The 25,256-nt window shown below is 38.6% G+C and overlaps 1 protein-coding gene across 3 annotated transcripts in view; it reads left to right on the forward strand.

Annotated features, from left to right (window-relative positions):
* The window catches only part of LOC139966301 (nuclear factor erythroid 2-related factor 2-like), a 42,364-nt gene extending 17,480 nt beyond the window's left edge, over window positions 1-24,884 (forward strand). Inside the window, exons 1-4 of one of the 3 annotated variants that reach the window (XM_071969156.1) lie at window positions 7,679-8,149; window positions 15,865-16,852; window positions 17,291-17,413; window positions 21,951-24,884. In XM_071969156.1, the coding sequence (XP_071825257.1) occupies window positions 8,093-8,149; window positions 15,865-16,852; window positions 17,291-17,413; window positions 21,951-22,621 (1,839 nt within the window). In that variant the 5' untranslated portion in view covers window positions 7,679-8,092 and the 3' untranslated portion in view covers window positions 22,622-24,884. Of the gene's footprint in view, window positions 1-7,678; window positions 8,150-14,088; window positions 15,439-15,864; window positions 16,853-17,290; window positions 17,414-21,950 lie in introns of those variants that run through there. The other 2 variants (XM_071969154.1, XM_071969155.1) reach the window with 2 other exon arrangements.
* Window positions 24,885-25,256: the final 372 nt, after the last annotated feature.

The following is a 25,256-nucleotide window of genomic DNA, read 5'->3' on the forward strand; positions in this document are numbered from 1 at the left end:
ACATATCAGTCTACATGTTTTGTTTTTGTTTCGAATCGGAGGTTAATACATGTGGGCGGATATACGCCCTCTTAAAAGGTTGTTGATACTCAGATTTTTAATCTTTAATTTTGAATCTTACTGCAGTACTTTGAAATCGATATTATATATCTTGTCGTGTATATATACGCTATAAAGGGGTATAAGGCTTTTTATACCTCAAAATTGGTTAACATACCGACTCATATCTGTTGATAATAGATAATATAATCAACACAAGGATGTAATCAGAAACGTCTGCCTGTATATGTCTATTTTAAGCAAACAGGGGTCGTATTCGTAACCTGTTTACAAAATATAAAAGAAAACGCAGTCTCACGTGCATCTATATATAGGATATCATATTTGGATAAGTTTGCACACTCTCTTTCCGGGTCACTAAAAAACAAATCGTGACATAAACAAACAGTTTACAATGGGCCTTTTTTATTTATATGTAAATCTAGATATTCGCGTGCAACTTCCTATTCTGTAGATATATTGTTGTGCATATCTATTAATCGCAAGGTAAAACAGGTTGATTGCAAGTTAGGACAAGTTATGTTTATATTAATATACACGTGTAACTTTCTTTATAGTAGTTTTGCTTAATGGACTGTCCGGAATGCATGACCGGAAACACGAGATTTAATTCGTGTTCCGACAAGACAACGATACCGTTTTGCATTTATAATTGTTAACAACGCAAAGTGGTGTGCTTACATCCGATTGGTTGCTCCTTATAAGAGAATTATGTCAGAGTTGTTAAACATGTTGTATCCCATATACTAATTGTGTTTACTGTTCACAAAGCGTAGTGATAACAAATATTTGAAATTATTGCCAATAATATCATTTTTTTAACAACTAAAGAAACACGTGATGTTTCCAAGTACCTTATTTTTCATTTCATGGTTTACTTTGGTATCACCAGAATCCAGCAAGTTCGTCCGTATCTTGCATTAATGCAGTCTAAAAAATAATAATAATAACTGCCTGATTATATTATATTTGTATTATATTAATGCATAGTCAGTACAAGTGAAAACACTTATTTGTGGAAATTAAAAGTATTTGGACACTTAAGCGGAGTTCCGATATGCTTCTTTCCATATGTTGGTCACATTTCCTTTTTTTTGTATAATGTAATTTGTAAGCTTCCACCCCAATCAGACCCTTTCCCACCCACCGTCCGACCTACCCTCTCCCCTGGGTCCGATCGCCAAACCCATTCGCAGTGCATTTTTTGTGTAACCGTGTGACAATTCCCGAAGACCTCAAAACACTACATATAGTCTGTCACACACAAACGCACGCATGCGCACACACATATAGCACACACACGCACTCTCACACGCACGCGCAAACGCACACAGGTTTGTTTTACATTCAGACTGAGGAACCCCATTTATTATCCCATTGTTCAAGTCCACCGACATACCCTAACCCAAACAATACCCCTAAAAAGATGAATTCTTCTGAGGACGTGGTGATTCTTTTAAAATGACATCAAGTCCTCAGTCTGCAGAATTCAAAACAAGTGCACGCACATACACATACGAACGCGCGCAAACGCAAACCCAAATATAAATGGTATGTTCAACAGCTGTCGCGCAAAGTTGAGTAAATTCATCAAGCTAGGATGCCCTCCTAATAAATTGTTTACGAAATGAGCGTGAATGAGCAAGTGGATGATTACCTGTGGCAGATATTAATATGTTGTAGACCGTTAAATCACACTGTAATATATATATATACATATATATATATTTATATATAATCCAGAACAGTAAACAACCTCCAGCCACCACAGGGATTCGAACCCGGGACTCCCGCTTATATGCATTGATGTATGGATAAACACACACTTCCACAGATACACAAACAAACGCACACGCACACGCATCGATTTTTATAACGGTCAGTGGAACTTGGTTAATTAAACATTACATAATGTACATGGTATATGTATACTGGTACAATGAAATGGAAAAGTATTGCCTGAACGCTTTGCTTGCATGGTCCTTTGTTGATATAGCGCTAATGGATTTTCAAAGTAAGTTAAACTCATTGATTATTGGAGCGAGTTTAAATATCGAGGCGTGAAACAAATGATTAGTCTATATAATGGCTGACATGATAAAGATTTTGAGCGAACGAACACTCATTATTAAGAGTCAGTGGACAGTGTTTTTCAAGTTGAATGCAAAAGATTTATACCCTTATTATTGCAGTTGAACATTATGTACATGAACAACACTTTGAAATAGAATGTTTTAATTCTTATTCCACCCCCCCCCCCCACCCACTGCAACCCATCCCCTCTCATTCGACAGAATATTCTATTAGAAAGTGAACCCTGTGAAGCATCCTTCGTTTGGCAATGGATCAGAATTAATCGTGCAACAAACTATAATTTCAAGACAAAAAGAATAGAAAAGAAAGCTCAGATAGATAGCCATTACATATTATGACTGTTTACATCATTTCATCGGTTGGTTAGAAAGTAATAGATACACGTTCAAGATATATTTAATCATGTTAAGAGGGCACACGAACCATGCCATCAATATTGGTATGTGTCATAGAGATCACTGTCATGAAAAAGTTCTCTAAACAGCTCAGTGAAATCTTATTCCCTTTGGGTAATATATGTCACAGGTTTAAACGTCCTTCCAACGCAAGGTTTAAGATATTGATCAAGTCTAAATATGACGAACTCGAGCAACAAGAGCTTCATTTTGGATACGTATTTTCTTGATTTATTTAAAATATTTATTTTCTGTCATAGAGATAGGATTTGCAAAAGCTAAATCGAAATTATTGGCAATCTTAACTCGACCCAATGATGGCAGGTGTTTCAATGTCAACGCCGGCTATCCACAGTTTAACTTGAAAATATCAAAAGAGAGAAAAAATATGAAAAAAAAAACACAAAGAGAAAATAAAACGGTTTCAGATATTTTCGGCACTATGAGTCTATGACGTCACAAATTTGCAAAATACCAGCTAGAAGACACGACTTTAAAAATAGGATATCGCTCAAATGGAGCAAGATGTTTCCTTGTATATATGAGGGAGTTGTTTTGTACAAAGATCTCTGTCATGTATACGCTAAATATGACTGTCAGGTTGGTGTCTCCTTTAAAATACCACCGGTCTACAGTCTTAACCAGGAATAATCCCCAACCCCCCCCCCACCCAACGCATAACACAATTAAGGTATGTGGATCATATTGGTTTTAGAAGCTTGAGAAATACTCGTAAAATTTCACACTAGATGTAGCCCATATGTAACCAAAACATGTACCGGTATTTATATTGTTGGCGGAGTCATTTACCATACTGTAATATCCAGTGGCGTAGGAAGGTACTTTTGAGTGGGGGGCTGAAGACTGATGACCGGCCTGGGGGAGGGGTCTAAGGGGAGGGGGTGTCCCCCTCCCCTTTGGAATTTTTTTGCATTTCCAGGTGGCCTCAGATGCAATTTGGTGCAATATAGCACACTTCAACACCCACTCCATTTTGTAAAGAATTTTGCATTTTCACCTGGCCTTAGATGTAATTTGGTGCTTCAAATGAGATTTTTTTCTCATTTGGAAATGAAAAAGGGGTTTTCTGACTTGCGAACCGGGGGCGGAATGATACCTCCGCCCCTCCACATTTTTCACTGGGGGGGGGGCTGGCGCCCCCAGCCCCCCGGTTCCTACGCCCTTGTGTTTCATCCATGAACGGACACTGACCGGCGGTACATCGAAACATAAAGAAAAACATAACATCAAAATTATCATATATATGTTTTTTTTTTCCTTTTTCGGTTCGCACGTAATCACTGTAACAGTAAAGTCAACTTACTTAGATCTCTCCAATAACAATAGAAGATAAACATTTCCTTCCCATTGATATACAAATTTAGGGCGATTGGACAAAATGTAGGACGGCCTTTTTGACCGTTCAATGAGAAGCATTGTGCCATATGCAGAATATTGAGCCATCTTTTGATCTCCACATTGCATTGTTTACACAAGTATATTGGCAAGTGAGCACAACAAGCTTGCGTCTAATCTTACGTATCATTCAACCAAACTAGAAAAAAAGAAAAGAGGTTCTATTACAGAAAAAAGTAAATTAAACATGTCTATGTACGATATTTTCTTAAAAATTAAACATTTCTATGTACCATATTTATTTAAACTTCTGACTTGCGGAGCGGGGGGCGGAACGATACTTCCGCCCCCCCCCATATTTTTCACTGGGGGGCTGGCGCCCCCCCAACCCCCCGGTTCCTACGCCCTTGGTAATATCTAATAGTATATAAATAGTAATATATAAATTTGGCAATGATAGGCCACTATATGTAATATAGCCATAGAAATTTCTATGAATATAGCGCACTGTAGCGAAAGAAACATCAAAACGTATAGGTATAATGATTTCATTGGGTTCCCTCCGTTATACGCGATTCCATGCAGTATAGACCATTGAGTTTGAGTATCCTAATGGTAAGATCGCGAGTTCAAGGCTTTAACTGCAACTATCCTTGGCCGATATGTGCGTTGTACAGGATACAGCTAGATACGAAATCAGCCCTCCTGGAATAAAGTGATGATATATACTGACGTCATTCACAAATGGACAACCGTCACGGTCATATTGTTTTGTCACTCTGATAATTTCCCGTGCAATCGTCGCCACCTCCTGAGCTCAGTGTGTCAAAGATCACGAGTGCCATCTCTGTTAATGCTGTGTTTCTAACCATTGCCCATGCATCACGATTGAATAACGTGTGATCATGCGTGGGAACACAGGGTTATAACCCCTGTAAATCTGTGGTCCCCCCCCCCCCATCCACCCCAACTGAAGCTAGTCCTTGAAAATATCCTCTGAGTTGGTTAATTGTCGCTATACAGTCAGGGGCCATTCCAAGGGCGGCCTATATGGCCAAATCCGGCTGGAGAGACATTTCAATCTGCACATCGGTCCTCAATCGTGCACTAACCAGGTAAGCGGGCCCTGAAAGTTTTAAGATTGAGTGTTCTCTATACCAGCCCATCCTGCCTTTTTGTATAATCGTTGGTATGTTGCAAGTTTGATTTTGTATGGTTCTTTGATTCCGAAAGAAGAAAGTGTTTCTCTCTCGTTGCCCTCGTAGAAAATTAATTGAAACACCTTTGCCATATAGAGCGTGGTCGGACCAGACGACCGATGACTAAATAAAAAAATAGCATATTTGTTGATGTCTTTTTTGTTGATACCGGACTCATGGAAACATATGCATAACTGTTTTCTTTGGTGGACATGGTTCTCTTTTTATCTGACCCAAAGTTCACCATTCAGTCAAGGATGTAAATTATACGTCGTTCAAACCATGATCAAGCAAACGACGCTATGTATATAGAGACATAAAGACAAAAATCTACACATATATATAACAACGTGAGAATATGATTCATAAATCATTGGAAATCGAATATGGTGACACAGAACATAATTATGAAAAAATGACATCCTTATCCCCCCCCCCCCCCCACACACCAAAAAAAAAAACCCCATAGCTTTGTTCGTAGCGGCGTTTGCTATACCTTAGTGCGTATAGGAAAGAAAATTGATTTGAATCCTTGGTGTCCATATATGGATACATGTGCCCTCTTGCTATAATTCCTTGCTAAATAGACTTATTGAAACTGAGCCCAGTCGAATGTATCGTGAAAAAGAGTGAACTATTTTGTTACTAGTTTTCCTCTTTTTTACGTTCCTATTTACTTGTGTACAGTGAATTAGTATAGGTTCGATGTGTAATTTACTAGACACCCTAGTTAGCACCCACCACTTTACACAGTACCGTTGTTAAAACGATGTGAAAAGGGTGAGCAAACAGATAGTCCACGGAAAACCAAAAAACAACGGTAAGAGAGTGAATGGTTGACGGACAGAATCATATATTCTCATCGTATATACCTGTATAGAGCAAATATGCAGCGTACACTGCAGGTCGGTATATGGTTTGTAAGGTAATCCAATTAATGGCCCACATATCCCGATTAGTTTCAGATTGTGGACCGAATTCGTCTTAGGGGCCGAAACTAAAAACTCACCGGGCCGGCTTTGGCCCAGTGGACCGTCTATTGAGTACCTCCTGGAGTTTATATTTACCGAAATCTACTTTCCGTCCGACGATACACACCATGGAGATAGGGACGGTCGTCTAAGAGCTTTTATTCAACCAAATTGTCAGAATCCCCCTCCCCCTCCCCGCCTCCCATCTCCGCGCCCTCTCCCCTCACCTGCTACCGTTGCCTCGTTTATGACCTCGTGATTGTCGATGCTCGAGACCAAGTACCGCACCAGTGGGTGTCTCTGTGGAATAACGATCTGGTTTTTACCTCCATGGGAAAAGCATGCAATCTCGTTTGAATCGGACGGATGTTCTTATTATGACAGGGAAGTGGAATAAACCGAATGGGGATGATTTAATCCGTAGAATGTCCAAATTCATCTTGGTAGACCGATATCTTTCAAATTAACATTGCTGTTCAGTATTGTCTTCCGATCTTGTTAGCTATAAAACTTGCTTCACGATTTGCTAAAGTATAAAGTTTCCTGGAAAGGTTCTCAGCATTTGTAGGACTCTCAGTCCAGGGTATTCTCGGAAACATTGAGAATGGTTAGGCCTTAACAAGTAATGAAATGACTCATCGAGGAGCTCGAAATGAAATTGTTTTTTTTTTAGTTTTTTTTTTAACAGAATGACTATTGTCATGTTTTTTTTAGCGTTTTCTCTGTATTGCAAGATTTGACCCTCCGAACGTTTCTTTAGGGCTGGTATGAGGAAAATCACTATAGCATTTTAAAGTAGATGCATGGATTTACAAATTTACAGGAGATGTTTTAATCAACCTCAGTCGACGTCATGTGACCTTAAATTGCCTCAGATGATTTTAGCCTCGCCTCCTCCGCCCCTAACCCCATTAAAAAATTGTGCACAATTTGTAAGCTATATAGTGTTAGTGACGGCACTTGTTTTGTGGCGCTTTTAGTATTTTCACTGGTATTGGCTGTTTGACCTCTGTAGAATCACGATATTCCAACTAGAATCATAATTTTCAGACTGGGTGGATTCGTAGGATAAGACTGAGATGTTGCATAGATACAATTTCCCGATTGTCGTGTTATTGATCCCATCTTTTGAAGATTCGAGCCAATTATTAGCTACCGTGTAGCTACGTCCCTGTGCGTCCCACATACGCCATTAAAGCAAATTCGTAGACCTGTATATACGACGATTTACCTTAGTTATTTACCTGCTTACTCGCATGTCTACGGCAAGTAACAAACACGGCGCATTTCCGTAAGTACTTGAGAACTGCTACTTTTCTGAAGGGTAAAGCCTGGGGAAAGATACCTTTTATAGTACTTCTGCTATCCAGGGAACTCCCGGCTTCAACTAAATCCTAAAGTGGCAGGAAGTTCTGGTGTCCACCACCACTACTTCCAAAATTGGAGAAAATAAAACTGAATAGGCATGCATTGACGTCATCGAGTATTTTGATTGGATCCCTATTAGGTAATCGTTAACGTCACGTCACGTGACTGTAGTACAGCATCTCTGCTATTCATAGCTTCAATTCACAGCTAGCTACGCATATTATTGCTGTTCATGCAGAAACGTGTACAGAATATGATATGTACGCGTTGTATCGTTCACACTGATTGCAAAACAAATTGGAAGAAGGCAGTCGCATAACAGCAGACCACTTCAAAAAATACTACGCTAGATTGTCGGTACAATTTCTATTGTTCTTAGATTGGTCAAAACAACAGTCACCAAGGGAGTTTACAAACACTTAGAATCATTTCGTTTTGTGCCTTTTAGTAGATACTTTACCACTGATCATTTTACCGACAGTGAAGGTTACGAACATTAACAAGTGACATTAGTAGCTTGTTACTGTAGACTGTGTTGGTGTTGGTTCTGATACTAACTTGACCTCAATAACGTAGGCTAATCCTAGCCTAGCTTGTGTATCGGACTTCGGAGTGTTGAGTCTTGGAACTCTTGAAACTACCTTGCAATATGGACGTAGATATTGGTCCCACCCTAAGCCACGGCTGTGTAACAATGCCGAAAACGGTAAGAACGTTATCATGGATCAATTCAGACTATTCTTAGCTGTAGCATACGTGTTAGCTACATTAGCCTAGGTAAACTTCAGTATTTAACCTAGCCAATTTAATTAACCTAGCCAAATCAAACTCGGCGAGGTCTACTAAATTTGGTACTTATTCGGCTAGGTTGCTTGTCTAAGCTAATACAAGCTAAATAAACTTGGCTAGCGTAATTTAAACTTAGGGAAAGCTAAAGAGCCAGTTTACCATTTACTCATTAGTAGCCCCTTGTTTATCGTTGTAAGATGTAAGTTTGATTGCTACAACCTAGTCTAAGCCCTGGGATCATAAGAATAGGCATCGTCTAACCTAGGTGTATTCGGAAAATGATGGGACCAATTAAAAGGCAGTGACAACCACTGATGCTATTTGATTAAGGCTAATAATATGCAGAATACCCTGCAACACAAAGCACTGAGCTGTAGCTGGCTACACCATCGCACAAACTTGGTAACCCAAATTACCCTTCAGAAATATCCATTTTAGGTTCAATTAAGTCCCATACCGTAGTACTTATTATAAGGATACAATGATGGGATGTTTTTAACAGGAATGTCAAAAAATGAACCGTCCTGACAGTTGAAGTGCTGACAGTTGTCCTACACTGTCCTGACGGTATATATCCACAACAGCATAATAGTGCATTGGACGCTTCTCAGTGTATTACTAGACTCGCTGTACGGACGGCGTAGCCAACCTCTTTTAAGGGTGTTGCTTCAAAGTTGCAGGTTATTCTGCAATTGCTCCTTGATTTTGAATGTTTCAGCCAGTGTTAGAATTGTTCAGGCCTGATGTGGATCCTTATTAGGGCCTATTTGTAAGGTAAAAACTGACTGTTCGGTAGGAAGTTATTCATCACTGTCATTCAGTATGGGGATTTATTGTCAGGTAGTCACAAATTCTTGTCACCTAAACAATAGAATATCCTGCAAATGTGGTATTTGCCTCTTTGTTTGTAAAAAGGTACTAGGGATGAGTATACATACCTCTTTATACAATTCATTAGCATTGGGAAACTTCAGCTATTGACCAATAGTTTAGTTTACTCATTATAGTAAATAGCATATCTTTCAATCATATCACAGTAGTTAAAAGACCACATCTTCTCACTTATATTAAACAGGTTTTTTTTACCCAAGGGAGAAGTAGGTCTCATGGCATCAAATTTGTGTGTTATGGATGTTTACAATTATAACCACTTTGTGCATGTATTTAACACATGAACATCAGTAGAATGCGTAAATACAGCAACTACCACCATGATTATTTTTCAAAATTTGTAAGAGAGTCAAAATCATTTTGTATAAAGTTATCTCTTTAGCGTTGTTGCTATTCATGAGCTTCATGGTCATTGTTAGACTTTGTTAATTGTACTAATAGAAAGTTACTGCACAGAAAGGGATGTGAGTCAGCTTGTCCAAGAAAAAGTGATTCCACAATCCACAAACGCTGTCGAAGTGAATACTCAGTATTGTTTTCCAGACGGTCCAGACCAACACATTTTTGCAAGCTTTTCATTTATAGGCTTGTTGAAAGATGTTTTGATCAGAACAGTTTATATTTAGCATTCAGATTCCATGTTTAGATCTTCATTTTTTTTAAGTCCTGTGCAAGCAAGCTGTGATTTCTGAGAAAAGAGATACATACAGTAGTTCTTACAAACTTTCCTTTATTGCGAAATGTTCTCCCGAATTAAGAAGTTACTTTCTGTTTTGTGAAAGGAATCCATCTAACAGTTTCGTATCATTTCACATAGAGGAAGTTTATCTTTATCTAGGTGTGTAAACTTCATTCTTGTAAAATGTGTTATGTAATTTTGAAACCCCCACAATATCAATGTATCCATTCCCGTTTTAGAATTTCATTTTTGTTTGTTTGTTTGTTGTTGCTTTTTTTTTTTTTTTTTGTAAATTGAGAATTTCTGGAATGAAGATCAGACATGAGAGCCAGGGAAGGTTAAATAATGTTTGCCGATTTGAACAAATTATCAATTTGTTCGACGTAAATACATTCAGTATCTGTGTGACCTTGTACCAGTGTATCCATGGTACAATGGCTTTGTCAGTTATAAGTCATCCACTCATCCAGGCTGTGGACAAATAATTTAAATAAATGTGGTTTTTGTGGGGAATTGTTTCTTATTGTACCTGGAAAGTTCAGTGGTACTATTGCGTTACATGGAAACTTTGAAATTTCCTATTTCAATGATTCATCTTGATCAATTTCTCATTGATCACAAGTTCTCTACCTTTAATGTTGGTGGTCCACAAAAATTGTCATAAATATAACCCATTTTGGCTAGTATGGGAAAAGATAAGTCAATGTTATACATGTGTAAATGAATTTTTAGTATTGTAGCACTTAAGTGTAGCAGTTATACCTACTGTATAAGCCAATTTGCTGCAAATGATAAAATAATTTCCTCATTTGGAATCAAACTTGAGTCAGGTTTAATATTCCATCAGTTCTACATCCAGTTTATTGATAATGCTAACAGAAAGAATTTCTTGCAAGCATTTCTGTCATGGAGTTGTTACGTATGTCTCTCTGTCAAAGAATAACGTCGCACCTACAGTAACATCACTAAAACATGACCTATTCTACGCTGCTCTGATTCTAACCCGCTTTTGTAATGCTTTCAGGAGTGAATTTTCACTCTTTTGTCTGAGTCTAAAATTCAAATATTTTGTTGGACTTATTAAACAAAATTTGCTGGTGTTGAGGTTTCCTGATTTTGCAAGTTCCTCTGCAGTTTCAGAAGTTGATTCCTTGCCACAGATGCATTTCACATTATCATATGCTATGTTTCAGAAAACCAGCAATTGTAAGCCGAAAACCTTCACCCAAATTTTTTGGACAAATGTTCTTCTTTATCATCAAAATACCCTTTGGTTGTGTAAACTATTTATTGGATAAACCTGAAAGTACATTTACAGTAAGTTAGTGTAAAAGTTAGCCAAAAGTAGCCAGTGGCATTGAGTTTACAGTGTATTTGCTAATTGGGGATGAGTGAACAGTATTTCAGATAATCTAGCAGCTACCCACGGCATGAACTCTGAAGATCACCTACCGTACGAAGGGTAAGATTGGTCGTTCGATGTCTGATTTCATCATGTGTCACAGATGTTCAAAGTCCCTGACATGGTGTGCGGTACTCATGATTTCCTGCCGGTCGTTATTTGAACTAGATGAGATCTGAAGAAATTCTTGGTAATGTAAACCATCTAGTTTGGAGTGTTGCATCAATAGGTACCCCCTATCAGGTCAATAAAGATAAGCGCTATTCAACCCAACCTCTGTTATCAGCGGCTATCGTGCAAAATTATAGTCAAACATTGTGGCGATGGTGTGAGGATTTCTTTTCTTTTCTTTTTCATACTTTTAAATTTAAAGGAAAATTTGCATGAAACAAAACAATCTTACAGTAATCTTGAAAAATATGATACAACTGTACACCACCTCAGTTTGAATGTGGTGGCGATTTAAGTTAACATGAATGTATTTTCTCTTCCATGACGGTAGCTAGAAAGGAAATTGTCTGTAGTGGAAATATGATAATATAAACAAGAAAACGCCTTTAGAAAAGCAACATTTAGTTGAGGTTCAGGTTGTGTCCATTGAGCATCTTTTTGAAATTCATGGAGAAGGGACGTACAGTACATACTTTTGTTAATACTGGGAAATGAAAATTAATATCTTGATATGGAAAGTTTGGCAAAGGTTTCATACGATTGATGGTATTAAATTGTACAGCAGAATGTTTCATTGCCTGTGTGTGTGTTTATCAGTGTAGTCTGCTTAGAGGACTTACACATTTATCCTGTTTCCTTTCGGAGAGAGAAATGTTCTCAGAGTGAATCCATGCTTCTGGTCTATGTCAGGCAGGGAAATGCCAGCGATTAAGTTAAATTTTTAATGCAAGTGTGGGTAACTTGTGTGCCTTGTTCCAGTACCCCTTTAAAGGTTTTGGAATGAGATAGTAAGGGGAGTATCTTATTTGCACAGCACATATCCAAAACAAATAACTGGTTCGCTTGTTAAAAGGGTAAGATTGCAAACACAACCAGGCTGCTACAGAGACCAATACATAACGTGTGGATCTACACAGAGTTTAGTAACTGTTAACTCTCTGTCTGAGTGTGTGTCTTTCACGATGTTCATTCATGCAAAACGTTTGGATCAATAGAAATTCTTTTCGGTACCATGCAGTACCAGTTTTGTCTGGAACAGTGACAGGAGGGAGTTGTCTAGCTGAAGGCAGGCCTTGCAAGTTTTTGTTTCCAACTTCACGCTCGCACATATAATACCTTTTGAGCATTTATGGACCAACTCCCTGCAAATTATCTCCATTTTGTGCAAAATCTGTCACAGTTCAAAACTAAAATGAAAGGAAGCACAAAAACATGTGACACCTTCTGAACATGTGCAATAGGTGTAAATCAATTAGTATGTGTACAGCCTACATGTGAGCCCTATTGTTTAGAGAAATTAATTGGGTGGACTGTGCTTGTAAGATGTGTTTGGTGAATCCTCAAAGGAAGAATTGGACGGAAAGTCTTGTTTGATTTTTAAATGTAATTTGTATGTGGTATAGCAAAATGGATTTGTACAAGGTCAGGTGCCTTGTTAGAAACCATCTTGCCAAGGATTCCACATTTAATGTATCTACATTTTAACTACATTTGAAATAAAATTCAAAGATTTCTGTTCTCCCAATAACAGTATCATTGTACAAGGGATGGGGATAGTGGGGCTTTCTGGACCTAGGGATCCTCAGAATAAAGTTCCTTTATCCTCATAGACATGGGAATTAGTATGGTGTTATCCATCATGTTATACCATGCCTTGGTTGGCAATGCTGCTTCCAAGAAGGAAATGAATCCCAACAAATCATCAGTTACTACTATAGGCATAAATGCAGGCCCATAGCAGGCCCTGGGGCACAGGAGGGCCATTGCCCTCCTGTACAGACTACATTGCCCCTCCCATCGGTTTCACCATCATGTGTAAATAACCAAGTTACATGATGGATATTTGTGCCCCTCCTGAAATTGTTGGTACCCCTCCTCAAAGTTGTTGGTAGCCTTTCACACAATACTTTTTTGCTAAATATCTGCATAAATGTTATCCTTATTGACTATGCTGTGCTGATTATGCCAAACTTCATGAACCTTCACAGGTTTAAGAATATGATTCCAACAGCTCTCTGACATTTTTGAGCTTCTATAGTAGCCAGAAAAAAAGGCATGTTTAGTGAACTCTCCAATTCTAAAAAAAATTGAGCACCTAACTTTAAAATGGTTCCTAAACTAAGGGTGGGAGTATATAGTGATTGGCTGTGTTTGAGAGAATTTTTAATCCAAAGTGTTTAGGAAGGAGACAACACCGGGCTTTAGCAAGTCCTGAACAAGATGCAACAGCAAACACACATCCACTCCAAGTTCTTGTTGCTTGAATACATTATTGAGTTTCAGTCATCCATCTGGTACTTTTGTGCATCCTGTATGCATTCCTGCATTTATCAGTGAAATCTTCCAACTGCAACCCCTCTTTCTCTCTAGAATTCTTTGAAACGAGATAAAGGGACTCTGATCCTAAGGGTGAACCACATCTTAGCATGTCATTATGTAAAACAGACAACAACGACATTATTTTGATGGGTCTGTCCACTACCCTGGTTATATTGGCACTAAAGTTGCTATTATCTCCTCGGCAACTGCTTGAGGCCTGCATCTGTTTGCCTTCTTGACAGTTACCCCCAAAATAGATAATCATTAACGACTTTTCATAACGATAGTGTGTGCAACAAAACTACAGGCAAGCTTCGCAGGCCATTTTGGATTGTCGATTCGAGAACGTTCTACGATGATGAAATATAGTGACGTCATTTTCTAATTGCAGATATGCTGGGCTGATATTGATTGTAATGCGCAGAATCTGACCTTTGTTCTCTTATGTTCTTTTTGTGCATAGATGATAGGGATGTGCATAATACACTCGCTACACGCACACTAAACAATGTACGTGTAGGTTTTACCGATCCGCGTGAACGTAAAGAACAGAAGACTATACAGTACTTGATCGAAATTTTACTTAAGGAACGTTTTGCTTGCGATTTCTGGTGTTAATTATTGTTTGAAAGAGAGAACGATCATATGCTCTTTTGCAAGATTCAAGTGAATCCGGAATATATCAGTGAACAGTGTTCGGCAGCTTCTTTTTATTGTCACATCGGCTAGGCTAAAATAGCGTAGGCTTATATAATAGTGTATGAGCCTATCTATGCATTAGTCGTGTGACAGTGTTAGTTACGCAGGTTGTTTATGCACAAAGGGAATACAATCCAGTTGAAGCACTACGTCGTTACTGTGACGTCTTTTTGGAACTCGGGTTGTATAAATTTAGCAATATACCCAGAGAATCTTAAACAACGTGTGCATGAACTAGATCAGCCTAACATTAGGTTAGGCCTAATTCAGTTTCGAATTTTTAGGGAAAATAAAACTAAGTTAGGCTCGCCTACATTCATACAGTTTTGACTTGTGTTGCATTGTTTAACAGGAGAGTTCACATGATAATTTTATAGTCAGACAACAAGCATAAGAAGACATACTTGTATGCTTCAAAAACCTACTAGGCTACAGACAATGCCACTCATTTTGTGAAATTTTCTGAATTAAGCAATAAGCTGCTGAACATAAAACATTAACAATGATTAATAAACAGCTCTTTCGAGATTCTCTGTTGCCCCTTAGTGTGCTTCTGGCATTAATGAGATTGCAATGGGACCAAAGTTCACAACAACATGGAGTTGAAATCCAAGGTATTCAAGAAATTATTTTAGGAGAGAGTTTTGCACTCACAGAGACTCAATTTCATAACTGGCATAGTCTATACGAAGATGAATATGTCCATATACATCCAAAGCAAGTTGACAATGGCATTTACTCTAGGTCAATATACAGTGAATTACATAGTCTGAATGATCGAAATAGGTTACTGAGTTTAATACCCGCCGAGTTAGAAATCACAACACTACTGCTTGATAACAACGATGAATCGCAAACCACGGGAGACATAAACATTCCATTTCACTCTGACGTGTCGAGTGACAGTGACAGTAATGAAGAAAGTGACAATTTAAGTGGGATATCTGAAGTAGGAAATAGTGATGTAAACAATAATCTGGGATCTGATGGTGCTGTAGCATCTCCTGACAGTGGCATCATGGATTCTGAAGATATGTCACCAGAGGTAAAGTACTGTGACCAGCAACATTGGCAAACACTGTTGAAGTTGTGTTATGTACTTATGTGGCTTGTAAAATTCACAATGATCTGTAACTTAACATTATCTGTGCCTTGTGTTGAAACACTGGGTAGTATTCTGACAAGACTACTTTGTACAGGTTTTTTTTTTTTTTTTTTTTTTTTTTGGTCATTGAACTGCAATTGTTACAAATGGTTGTTATATTGGTATCTAAAGATTACTTTTGCCATCCATAACCCCAGTTCTACTGAACAAAGTGGCAAATCGTAATGGTATAGCTTCTTTTTCCCCATTTCCTTGTCCAGGTACCAGAAGAAGGCAAAGGTTACATATGGCTTGTTGACTGTCTTGATGGATGATAGATGGATGAATTTTTATTTAATCAGTCTTTTTTTTGTTTCTCTCTTCCAGGATCGGGATCTTATAGAAGCCTTATGGAGGCAAGACATCGATATGGGTATCACGAGGGAAGATTCTTTCCCAACAAAGGGAGAGATGGAGCTGGAGAAAACCAAACCTGTCCAAGAGAAAGCTCCACACAGTGATTGGCAATATAACATAGACTGTGAAACTGGTGAACAGCTCCCAATTCCTCGCACAGGCCCACCCACAGAATCTACCCAAGTTGTTCCCAGCCAGGATGTTACTGTGCCAGACAGCAGGGGTCTTTCATTCGAAGATTGCCTTAATCTCCTGGATAGCTTCAACCCACAAGTAGAGGACCCCTCCTCCAGTGTCGTACCTCCGTTGGTGGATGCAGTTGAAATTGAACAGAGGTGGCAAGATTTGGCCAGCATTTCCGAACTCCAGATGTCCCCACTGCTAGCGGGTAATAACTCTGTAGATGCCGCACCAAGTGGATTTCCAAATGCCACCTGGAACAGCAGCATCCCGGCCGATGAACAGAATGTGTTTGCCTTCAATGCCACTACCAATGGCAATGTGAACCTCCAGAATGCCACCAGTCCACAGATGTCATTGTTCAACAGTACCTCCCAACAAATGGCAACCAGTAGACTGTTGGCGGTCGATATTCAAGACGGTGAACTATTCTCGAGTGTCAACGATACCCAAATGAACACTTCCAGTAGTGCAGAGCTGTTTTCACCAATCAGCAGCTTCAACAATATGTCCATCAGTGCTGTACCCCCATCCCCGGCCAGCAGCCAGGGGTCATCGGTCAACCTCACCATGATGATGTTGGATCAACAAGAAATGGAGCAGGAAAACAGCACCGTCTCACCTGTCCCTGCTACAGCGCCACAAAATCCCTCGCTGCTTTTGGACCTCCTGAATTCCACCAAGAGTACCATCAATGAGACAGAAATGGATTCTGACATGCACGAGTTGGACAGCATGATCACCATGTTGGCTTCTTCTATCAATGGGGAAGATGGCAGTAAGTATATTCTTAACCATACATAAATGACCAATCAAACCAGTGCTTTAGTGTTTTGCATTGACAGAGAAGCTTCTGAAGATCATAAAACTATAAATACCTCTATGATTTAAAAATCATAACCAGAAAGGTTTAAGTGTACCATTGTTAGAGTGGAGCATGGTGAATGTGAAGGCAGAAGCAGCACAGTCAGTAGAAGACAGTGTTAGTGAAAATTGTCTAGCAAAGTGCACGCTTACAAGTAGGTAAAACAGTATAGATCTGTGTTGAACAATGAGAGATCTTCATCTTATGTTACCTGACTGAAAAATGAACATGAAATCAAAGATCACAACACTGCACTTTCCTTTGTAGTTAAGATGTTCCTGTGGATCATTAACTTTGTTCCAATTGGTAATTTTTTAATTTTTTTTTTGTCTATCTTTCTTCCTGTATCAGGTTTGGAACTCTTGAGTGAAGATGAATCCTTCAGTGCTGACGAATCAGAAGGCAGCCTGGAAGGTGCCACTGGATTCAATCGAGAAGCATTGAAACAAGAGTTTGGGAAAGGATTCACCCGAGGTGGGTAGTAGTTTTAACTTATTATTTGGGTATTGAACAACATTGTTGGCTTACATGTAATGTTTTTTTTTCTTTTTTTTCCCTAAATTGCCAAAAAGGCCGTTCTGATAGAAGCATATATGCTAATGTACCAACAAAAAATTTCCAATAATTACTACTAATGGTCAGTTGGACTGCCTGCTATGGCATTAGCGCTAGAGCTACTTTTATACGAGTGATTGAACTTTCTTGTATTCCTTGCTAACCTTTCTCATATAAACATTGAAGCTCTCTCTCTCATAATTCCATTGTCTAGTTTTGGCATACCTGACCTAGCAATTACTAAGTTGTAATGTTACAGTATGTCATTCAGGTAGTGTCCAAAGTAAGTGAATATTCACTAGTTGTATGTGGACGAATCACAGTGGTTTTTGCTAGTACTGTCAAGATTTCAAATCTCCATTTGCTTGTTCTTCATTATAATTTGTGCTGCTCTAGAATTTTCACAAATCTTGTGGATTGATAAGATGAAAACGTTTTTCCTTCTTGCTATTGTTTGTTTAAGAAACTTTTCTTTTTTCGTCTGGTTGGTTCTCTCGACTTCTTTACTGAAATCGCTTGTGATCTTGGATCTCCTCCAAATTTTCCTGAGGATGCAAGGATCAGGTGGTTTGGTCTCATATCGATGAATGGAAGAAAAGAGTGAATGCATGATGCACTATGTGCTTAGAGGAAAATGGATAAAGTTATGAATTGTGTTAGTTCTCACCGCTAGTCTGTCATTTCGATCAACATTACGTTTTAGTTCCAATGTTCTGTGAACGGTTCGAAACATTTCAGTGGAGCTGGAGATTTTATCCTCTAGACCGGGGCAGCGTGTCTCCTCGCTAAAGAAATAACCTTCAAATCAGACCAGGGTCACACTAATCAAACAGATGGACCTACATTGTAGAAGCCACCCAAACAAAGATTCACTCTAGCTTTGTCAGGTGATATGGCTCATGGCTTGCAAATTTAGAAGAAAGAATCCCAAGTGGGTCAAAGCAGTAGTGTGCTGGTTGAACCCATGTCTTCATAGTTGCTGACAATTTGAATGGTTTATTTTATGGAGCAGGAAGGGTAGAGAAAAGATGTATCTTTCAAGGTCACAGAAAAAAAAAACTTTCTGCTCCCTCCAAAAGATAAGCTTTTAGTTGTTTAGCTTTCAAGAGTTCGAAGAGGGCAACTTTCCAATCAGTCAGCCTGAAAGACCAGAACACCTTAACTAAAATTTTAAAGGTGCTCAATGCAGGGTGGTGGCGTCTAGTATTTGTCGAGTGCAGCTTGCCAATGTTTGTAAGTGATTGGTCTAATTAAAACTTTCCATTGATATTAATCTGTATGATAGATTTTAAATATTTCCAAGGAATAACCAGTATATACTGTCAAATTTCAACTGCATGTTGGGAGGCACAATGGCAATGCTTTAAACCAATTTAATCCGCTCTGACCTCTATGTTAATTTCTTACACCCTTCTATGTTTTTAATGTGTTACACGATCAGTACTGAACTCAAATGCGAGCTGCTTGATATGTATAGTGCAGGAAGAAGTAATGTACAGTGCTGTGCCTTGAGTGCAGTACTATAACTTGGGCATGTGACAGCACATACATAATTGACACTGCACTGCAGTAGAAATACATACACACACACACACAAGCAAGGTTATGGAACAGGAAGTGTACAAAAGGTTTATGATATTAGGAATAACAGGACTTTTCTATTTTGTTAAGTACCACATATATAGGTATTGCATATTGGTAGTACGTATAACAACTTTGTAGGAATTATTTGTTTGAACTTTCAATGCACTTCCTTCTGAAGAAATGTATGTTGAGTTGTATAGAAACAATCTGCTCACCACAAAAGGGAGGGAGTTTAACACAATTGGCTTGAGTTTCCACGTTATGACTCATATTCTTAGGAAATACTTCCATGTATAAAGTTTGTGTAGCTCAGTCTCGACGGCACTGAATTTTGTGGCTCTTTTCAATAGGTTCCCAGCTTCCCATGTACAGATACTGATGTACTTCCTTGCAGATTGTATGTCCATTTTACCATTTTGCGATGCTGCACTGGATAAATTATTCCCCGATCCTCGACTACTTTTAGATTCCTTGCCTGAAGGCTCAAGGAATCTATGCGATGGTGATTGCATGTGTGTATGTGACACCCTTGGCTAGTAAACACGATAACTCAACAATGGCAAGTTGGATTGAAGTGGTACTTGGTACATAGAATCCTATCGAGGTGCTCATGTCATGAATAATAATGAGGTCATGGGGTCTAACGTAAAAATATTCAAATGCTAATAACACTGCAACCAAAAGTCAAAATTTATTTATACTTGGTATTAATGTGTTGGTAGATAGCGGGTACATGGTGATATATGTTCAAGTTGATATTATGCATATAATTTATTAGGGGCGTAGCTTAAGTTAATTTTCACTAAAATAGCTTGTAAACACGGGAACTGAACAACGACAAGTTGGATTGAAGTCATACTTGGTACATATATTTGCCATAGTGAGTAGAAGAGCCCTTCTGAATTTGGTGCTCATCTAAAGAATAATAATGAGGTCACAGGGTAAAATGTAAACATTTTCAGAATTGAGTCATACTTTGTGTGAATAGTGTTGGTAGATAGCAGGTACATGATAATAATGTATGTTCAGTGTGATATTATGCACATTTATTTGGGGCAGGGCTTGAGTTGATTTTTGCTAAAAATAGTCTAGTAGTGTCTGTGACCAGGATTGAGTCGTGTACAATACTGCAACATTCCATGTCTATGGCAACTTTCGTTACTCTTCCTGGTTTTACAGTCTGCCTTGTCAAGTAAATCACAACTCTCTGTTCTTTTGTTATGTCACTTTCTCGCCAGATTGTGTTGCTTGGGTTTTTTTTTTTGCTGAACTGGCCAAACTTTGTGTGTGTGTGTGCTTTTCAGTATTTTGTTTGTTTGTTTGTTCCAGTTCACAGAGATAATCGGGTAGATTAAACTTTTTTCTGGAAATTTTAATCAATGCTTAAGTACAACTTGTTCCTTTCTTTGTTAATTTCATGTTAAACCTGATAGAGCAGCATCACAGTGTGTATGAATTCTAACAAACACAAATTAGTCCAATGAAAAATAGTCAGATTGATACCCATTCAACTTCATTAATTTTTTTTTCTCATAAAACGTTTTTTGTAAACCTTAAAATTGCAATGCAAGTTGATATGTAAGACAGTACCCCAGGATCATAAATTCTTTGATTTTAATCTAATGGTTGGGTTGATTGTGTTGCCCAACTTGTTTAGCTATTTTTGTGGTCTGTGATGTTGTAACCACTATTTTTATGGTGATGAAAGGTTGAATTTAATATAAATTTTTGTATGGAGATGAATCATCGAGAAACCCTGGTATTGTACTGTCCTGGCAACCTGAGCGAGGTTAGTGACGTCATGACTACGCAAGTTGGCCGATGGCTTTGTTTGTCTGGTTATAGTCAAGTGACTTCTGTGAATGCACTCATCCAAAGTACTAACCGGTGGAACCCGTAAGCAATGGTTCATGCCTATTTCAGGTCTTCAGAAGTGATTCATTCGGGTAGATTATGATGTCAGCACAGTGACGTCCACAAATCTCCCACAGATTACTTCCTTTTCGGGCATAAAGCCGGCAGCTCAGTCAGGAAATACTGCTGCATATGCATGACAGGAACAAAAACAGATGACTCGTCATTCAGTTTACCAAATTTTTCTGTGTGTGACTTTCTGTGGTTGCATTGGTTACCCTTCTGAGGGGCATTTGGAATCAAGCAACTGTACGGAGTTGCTGCACAAACTTTAATCGCTATCTGTACTGTGTGTACCTCTTGTGTTAGGATGGCTGTACTAACCTCTCTGATAGTCTCGGCTCATCTTCATTTCACATCTGCTCACGAGGAAGACATGTCATATTTTACTTTAGGTGGGGCTATCTACCTCTTTTTTTTTTTGGCTGTGTTAACTTTATTTTGTGTGTGTGTGTTTTATTTTTTTATTTTTTTGTAGCCTTCACTGAATATTGTTTGACTTACTAAACCATGGTAGTAGTACTACTATAAACATTTATGTTTTAGTACTTTTTTTATGTATTGATGTTCACTGAACATTGTTTGACTTACTAAACCATGGTAGTACTACTACAAACATTTATGTTTTAGTACTTTTTTATGTATTGATGTTTAGCATGTACAGCACTGGTGCTAGTGCTGTATCAAAGTCTTTGTTTTTTATTCGTAAGCTTAACTGCTGTTTACTACACCCTTGTCTGGCTACTGCATGCATCATCTGTGTGTTAGTTGGTGTCACAATTCTGTTTTACATTGGACTTGCTGCAGTATATCTCTCTACAACCGACCATAGGCCTTTTTGTATCTGTGTAACTGTGTCTTTCAATGCCATTCTCAGTGCAGCACATACACTACTCTAGTTACCTGTCTGGTACTGTTTGACTAATTTCATCGTTCCTCCTTTATTTGTATATTGCAGGTGGAGCCTCTCCTTGCCACAGTGATATCAGTGCATCGAGTTCCCTCGACAGTAACCAGAATTCGGACAGCATCCACCACAATCATTCCTACGCATCTTCATCAGAGGCGGGCAGCCCGAAAGGTTTCCGGTCGTACAACCGGTCCAAGAACGGCAGCTTTGATGAGGACGGTTTCAACCGGCCCTCCAGGGACGAAAGACGAGCCAAGGAGCTGAACATCCCCATTCCGATCGAGAAGATCATCAATCTCCCCGTCGACAGTTTTAACGACCTCTTGAAGAAGTACGATTTCAACAACAAACAACTACAGCTCATCCGTGACATCAGGCGCCGCGGCAAGAACAAAGTCGCCGCCCAGAATTGCCGCAAGCGAAAGATATCGGCCATCCAGCAGGTGGAAGGTTCGGTCGGCGCGATGCAGAACGAGCACGACAAACTCCTGAAGGAACGCGACAAGGTTAACGAAGAGCTGTCCGTCATGCAGTCACGTTTCGACGACCTCTACAACCAAGTTTTCCAAACCATGCGAGACCGTAACGGGGACCTGGTAGACCCCAGTCAATTCCGGTTGGAAATAATGGAAGACGGTTCAGTCATACTGGTGCCACAGAACCGCACAAACTCGACAGGAAGGCATCACAAGACAGACCGAAAATACAGTTCAAATTAGACTTTGTCTCAAATTTAATGTCATCTATTATAAAGATCAAATAGTAAGTACACATTATTCTATCAGAATAGAATCCATATTATGTAGAGCTATGTAAGGAAGAAAAGTTCTAGTATGGCATGTGCCCCTCGCCGGTGGAAGTTAATTCGGCAGATCTTGAATTAACTAACGTGGGTTAAGTTCGTCTACGTATTCCGATACACTTGTTCTTCCCTAGTTCATCTGCAAGTTTACTCTCATGTTGATAGGCCTCAGTGTTGCTCATTCTTCTGGTAAGGTGTTTTGTACTCAAATGCAATATAATATTGCAGAATTATTAATACAAAAGAGAAAAGCTGTTGTTTCTCTCTTTAAGCCAGTGAGAGAGCTTAAATTCGGCACTACAGTGCAGTTCCAACAACGTTCTACTCGAGACAAGTTTTAGGTTCAAAATTTTATGACAACTTTTGAATTTGGCACTTGATGGGATGGATGTGTCACCGGCAGGGGTGTTCCTACAGTACATAAAGATTACCAGAACTATTTGTAAATAGTGTGTGTATATAAGGTACATCCTACAATGTATATAATCTGTAAAATCAACAAAGTTATATTTTATACAATTTTTTTTTCTTTGAATGATTGGGTGAGACCTAATTCCATTGGCAAGCATATCTGTGCAGTTAGATTCAAAAACAAACTGTACGATTTTAGCATCAATTTACTGTGCTGCAATGACATTGCTTTTACTGGATGTGTGAGAAATGATGTGCCATAGTTGAGAAATATCTTAGTAATTATTCCTATGGCTTCATCCACTTGCATAGCAACTGAACTAAGCTTGTGTTGCAATATGCAGGGTTGTATCGATAGCTTTATCGTTTTCTTGCAGACATTCACTGCGGATGTAAAAGGCAGTTTTTACTATCGAAAATGGCAAATACCTTAAAGCAACATATTTATGCTCATAGAGTATTTGGGGTGGGGGTGTGGGGGGTGGGTTCATCTGGTTGAAAGGCTGCTGACAATGCATTCATTTCAGGCAAAGAGGAATGATTTCGGTCATTCTAGCTCTTTCCTATTGGATGACAAGAAGAGAAATTCTGAATCCCTCACCCTGAACAAATTTTCATCGTGCAAAGTTAGCGGCCATGACAGATCCAAGCTTGTATATAGTGTAAATAGTTTGTTCATAGAATTGAGAAACTGAATGGAAGTTGCAATGGGGCAACCCTTTTGTTCTTTACATGTCATGTTGCCTAAGATGTTTGGAATTGAGTAAATAGAGAAAAAGAAAGGATTACGAATAATGTTAATAATGTGTGTAATAATTAATAGCTGTAAATTATATATATATACTGCTATACTCGGAGTCACATTTTTCACCGTAAGAGTGGCGTAGCAAAGGGGGTGAAATTCCTAAATAAAAACAGATTTATATCTTGTCTCACTAAAAGTGGAAAACAGTTGGGCAAAAAAGGAAATAACATTGTTGTGTTCGTTGAAGCATGGCATATGTGGTGGTTATTGCAGTTCTCATTGATATGTATTGTGCTATGATATGTTATTGTTCGTTATCTATTCCTTCATAAACGGTGTTTCATGTTAACATGGATAGAAGTGCACTTCTGAATTCCAGTAAAGGAAAACACTGGATGTGGGATTTAATCTAATCTCACATGTAATCTTAAATACCACCTCAATGCAATATTCTGTGACAAAGTCAATAAGTAGGCGCGATGGCCAAGGAACATATTTCCATCTGTGGAATCAACAGTTGAATTCGCTATTTTTATTCAAACTTCATTCACTTTATGTCGAGATTGTGCTATATGGCCACTTGTAAATTATTTATAGCCAAGTCTTCTCGGGTAACGTAGCCAGAGGGTGGTAAGGTGAAGCGTCAGATGTGTTAACTTGTTCCTTCATGTTTCATGTGAGGAAAATGTTAACACGAAAAAACTCAAATGGGTAATTGAACAAAAAAGAAGAAGAAAGGCCATTTGTCCTTATTAGTGTGTTGCCTGTCATGTGATGTGATCTCAATAATTCCTTTCTTATAATGGTTGAAACTGAATCGTAGGATGTTGTTTGTAAAGTCATATATTATAAAGAAAATACTACTTCATTCATTTGGCCAGTATGTTATTTTCACTTCAGTAGGTACGACTGTGACACATTTCTTGGTTTTTGTTAAATGCCAATGAGAAACGTTTGCACTTGTAAATAAGTGTTCATGTTGGGTTGTGAGGGAAAAAATAAAACAACTAGTATTATGTTATAACAGTCTTTATACTTCATTCACTTGTTGTCTTCAATCTCTTGTCACATTGCGATATTTGCAAAATTATCCTAGAATGGAACAATGCAGTCAAAGCTATCCTTTCGTGCATGTAAAGAACACATGCGATATCATATGGTACTGAATACTCTCACCCTTTTCACTCCCCCCCCCCCTCCACGAACCCCATGTATTCTTGCAATTGAGGAGCTGGGTTATAGCCCAAACAATTTTGCACTTTATGGTTCGATTCAAATAGCGAACGCTTATGATAAATCTGCCCTCCTCTGTTCCTCCTCTACTGATTATATTTGGGAACGAGAATATCACCCACAACATTTTACATGAAAGTTTAATAAACCTCTCAAACGTTTT

Source organism: Apostichopus japonicus, chromosome 4 (genome assembly GCF_037975245.1).
Source record: "Apostichopus japonicus isolate 1M-3 chromosome 4, ASM3797524v1, whole genome shotgun sequence".
Taxonomy (NCBI): Eukaryota; Metazoa; Echinodermata; class Holothuroidea; order Aspidochirotida; family Stichopodidae; genus Apostichopus; species Apostichopus japonicus.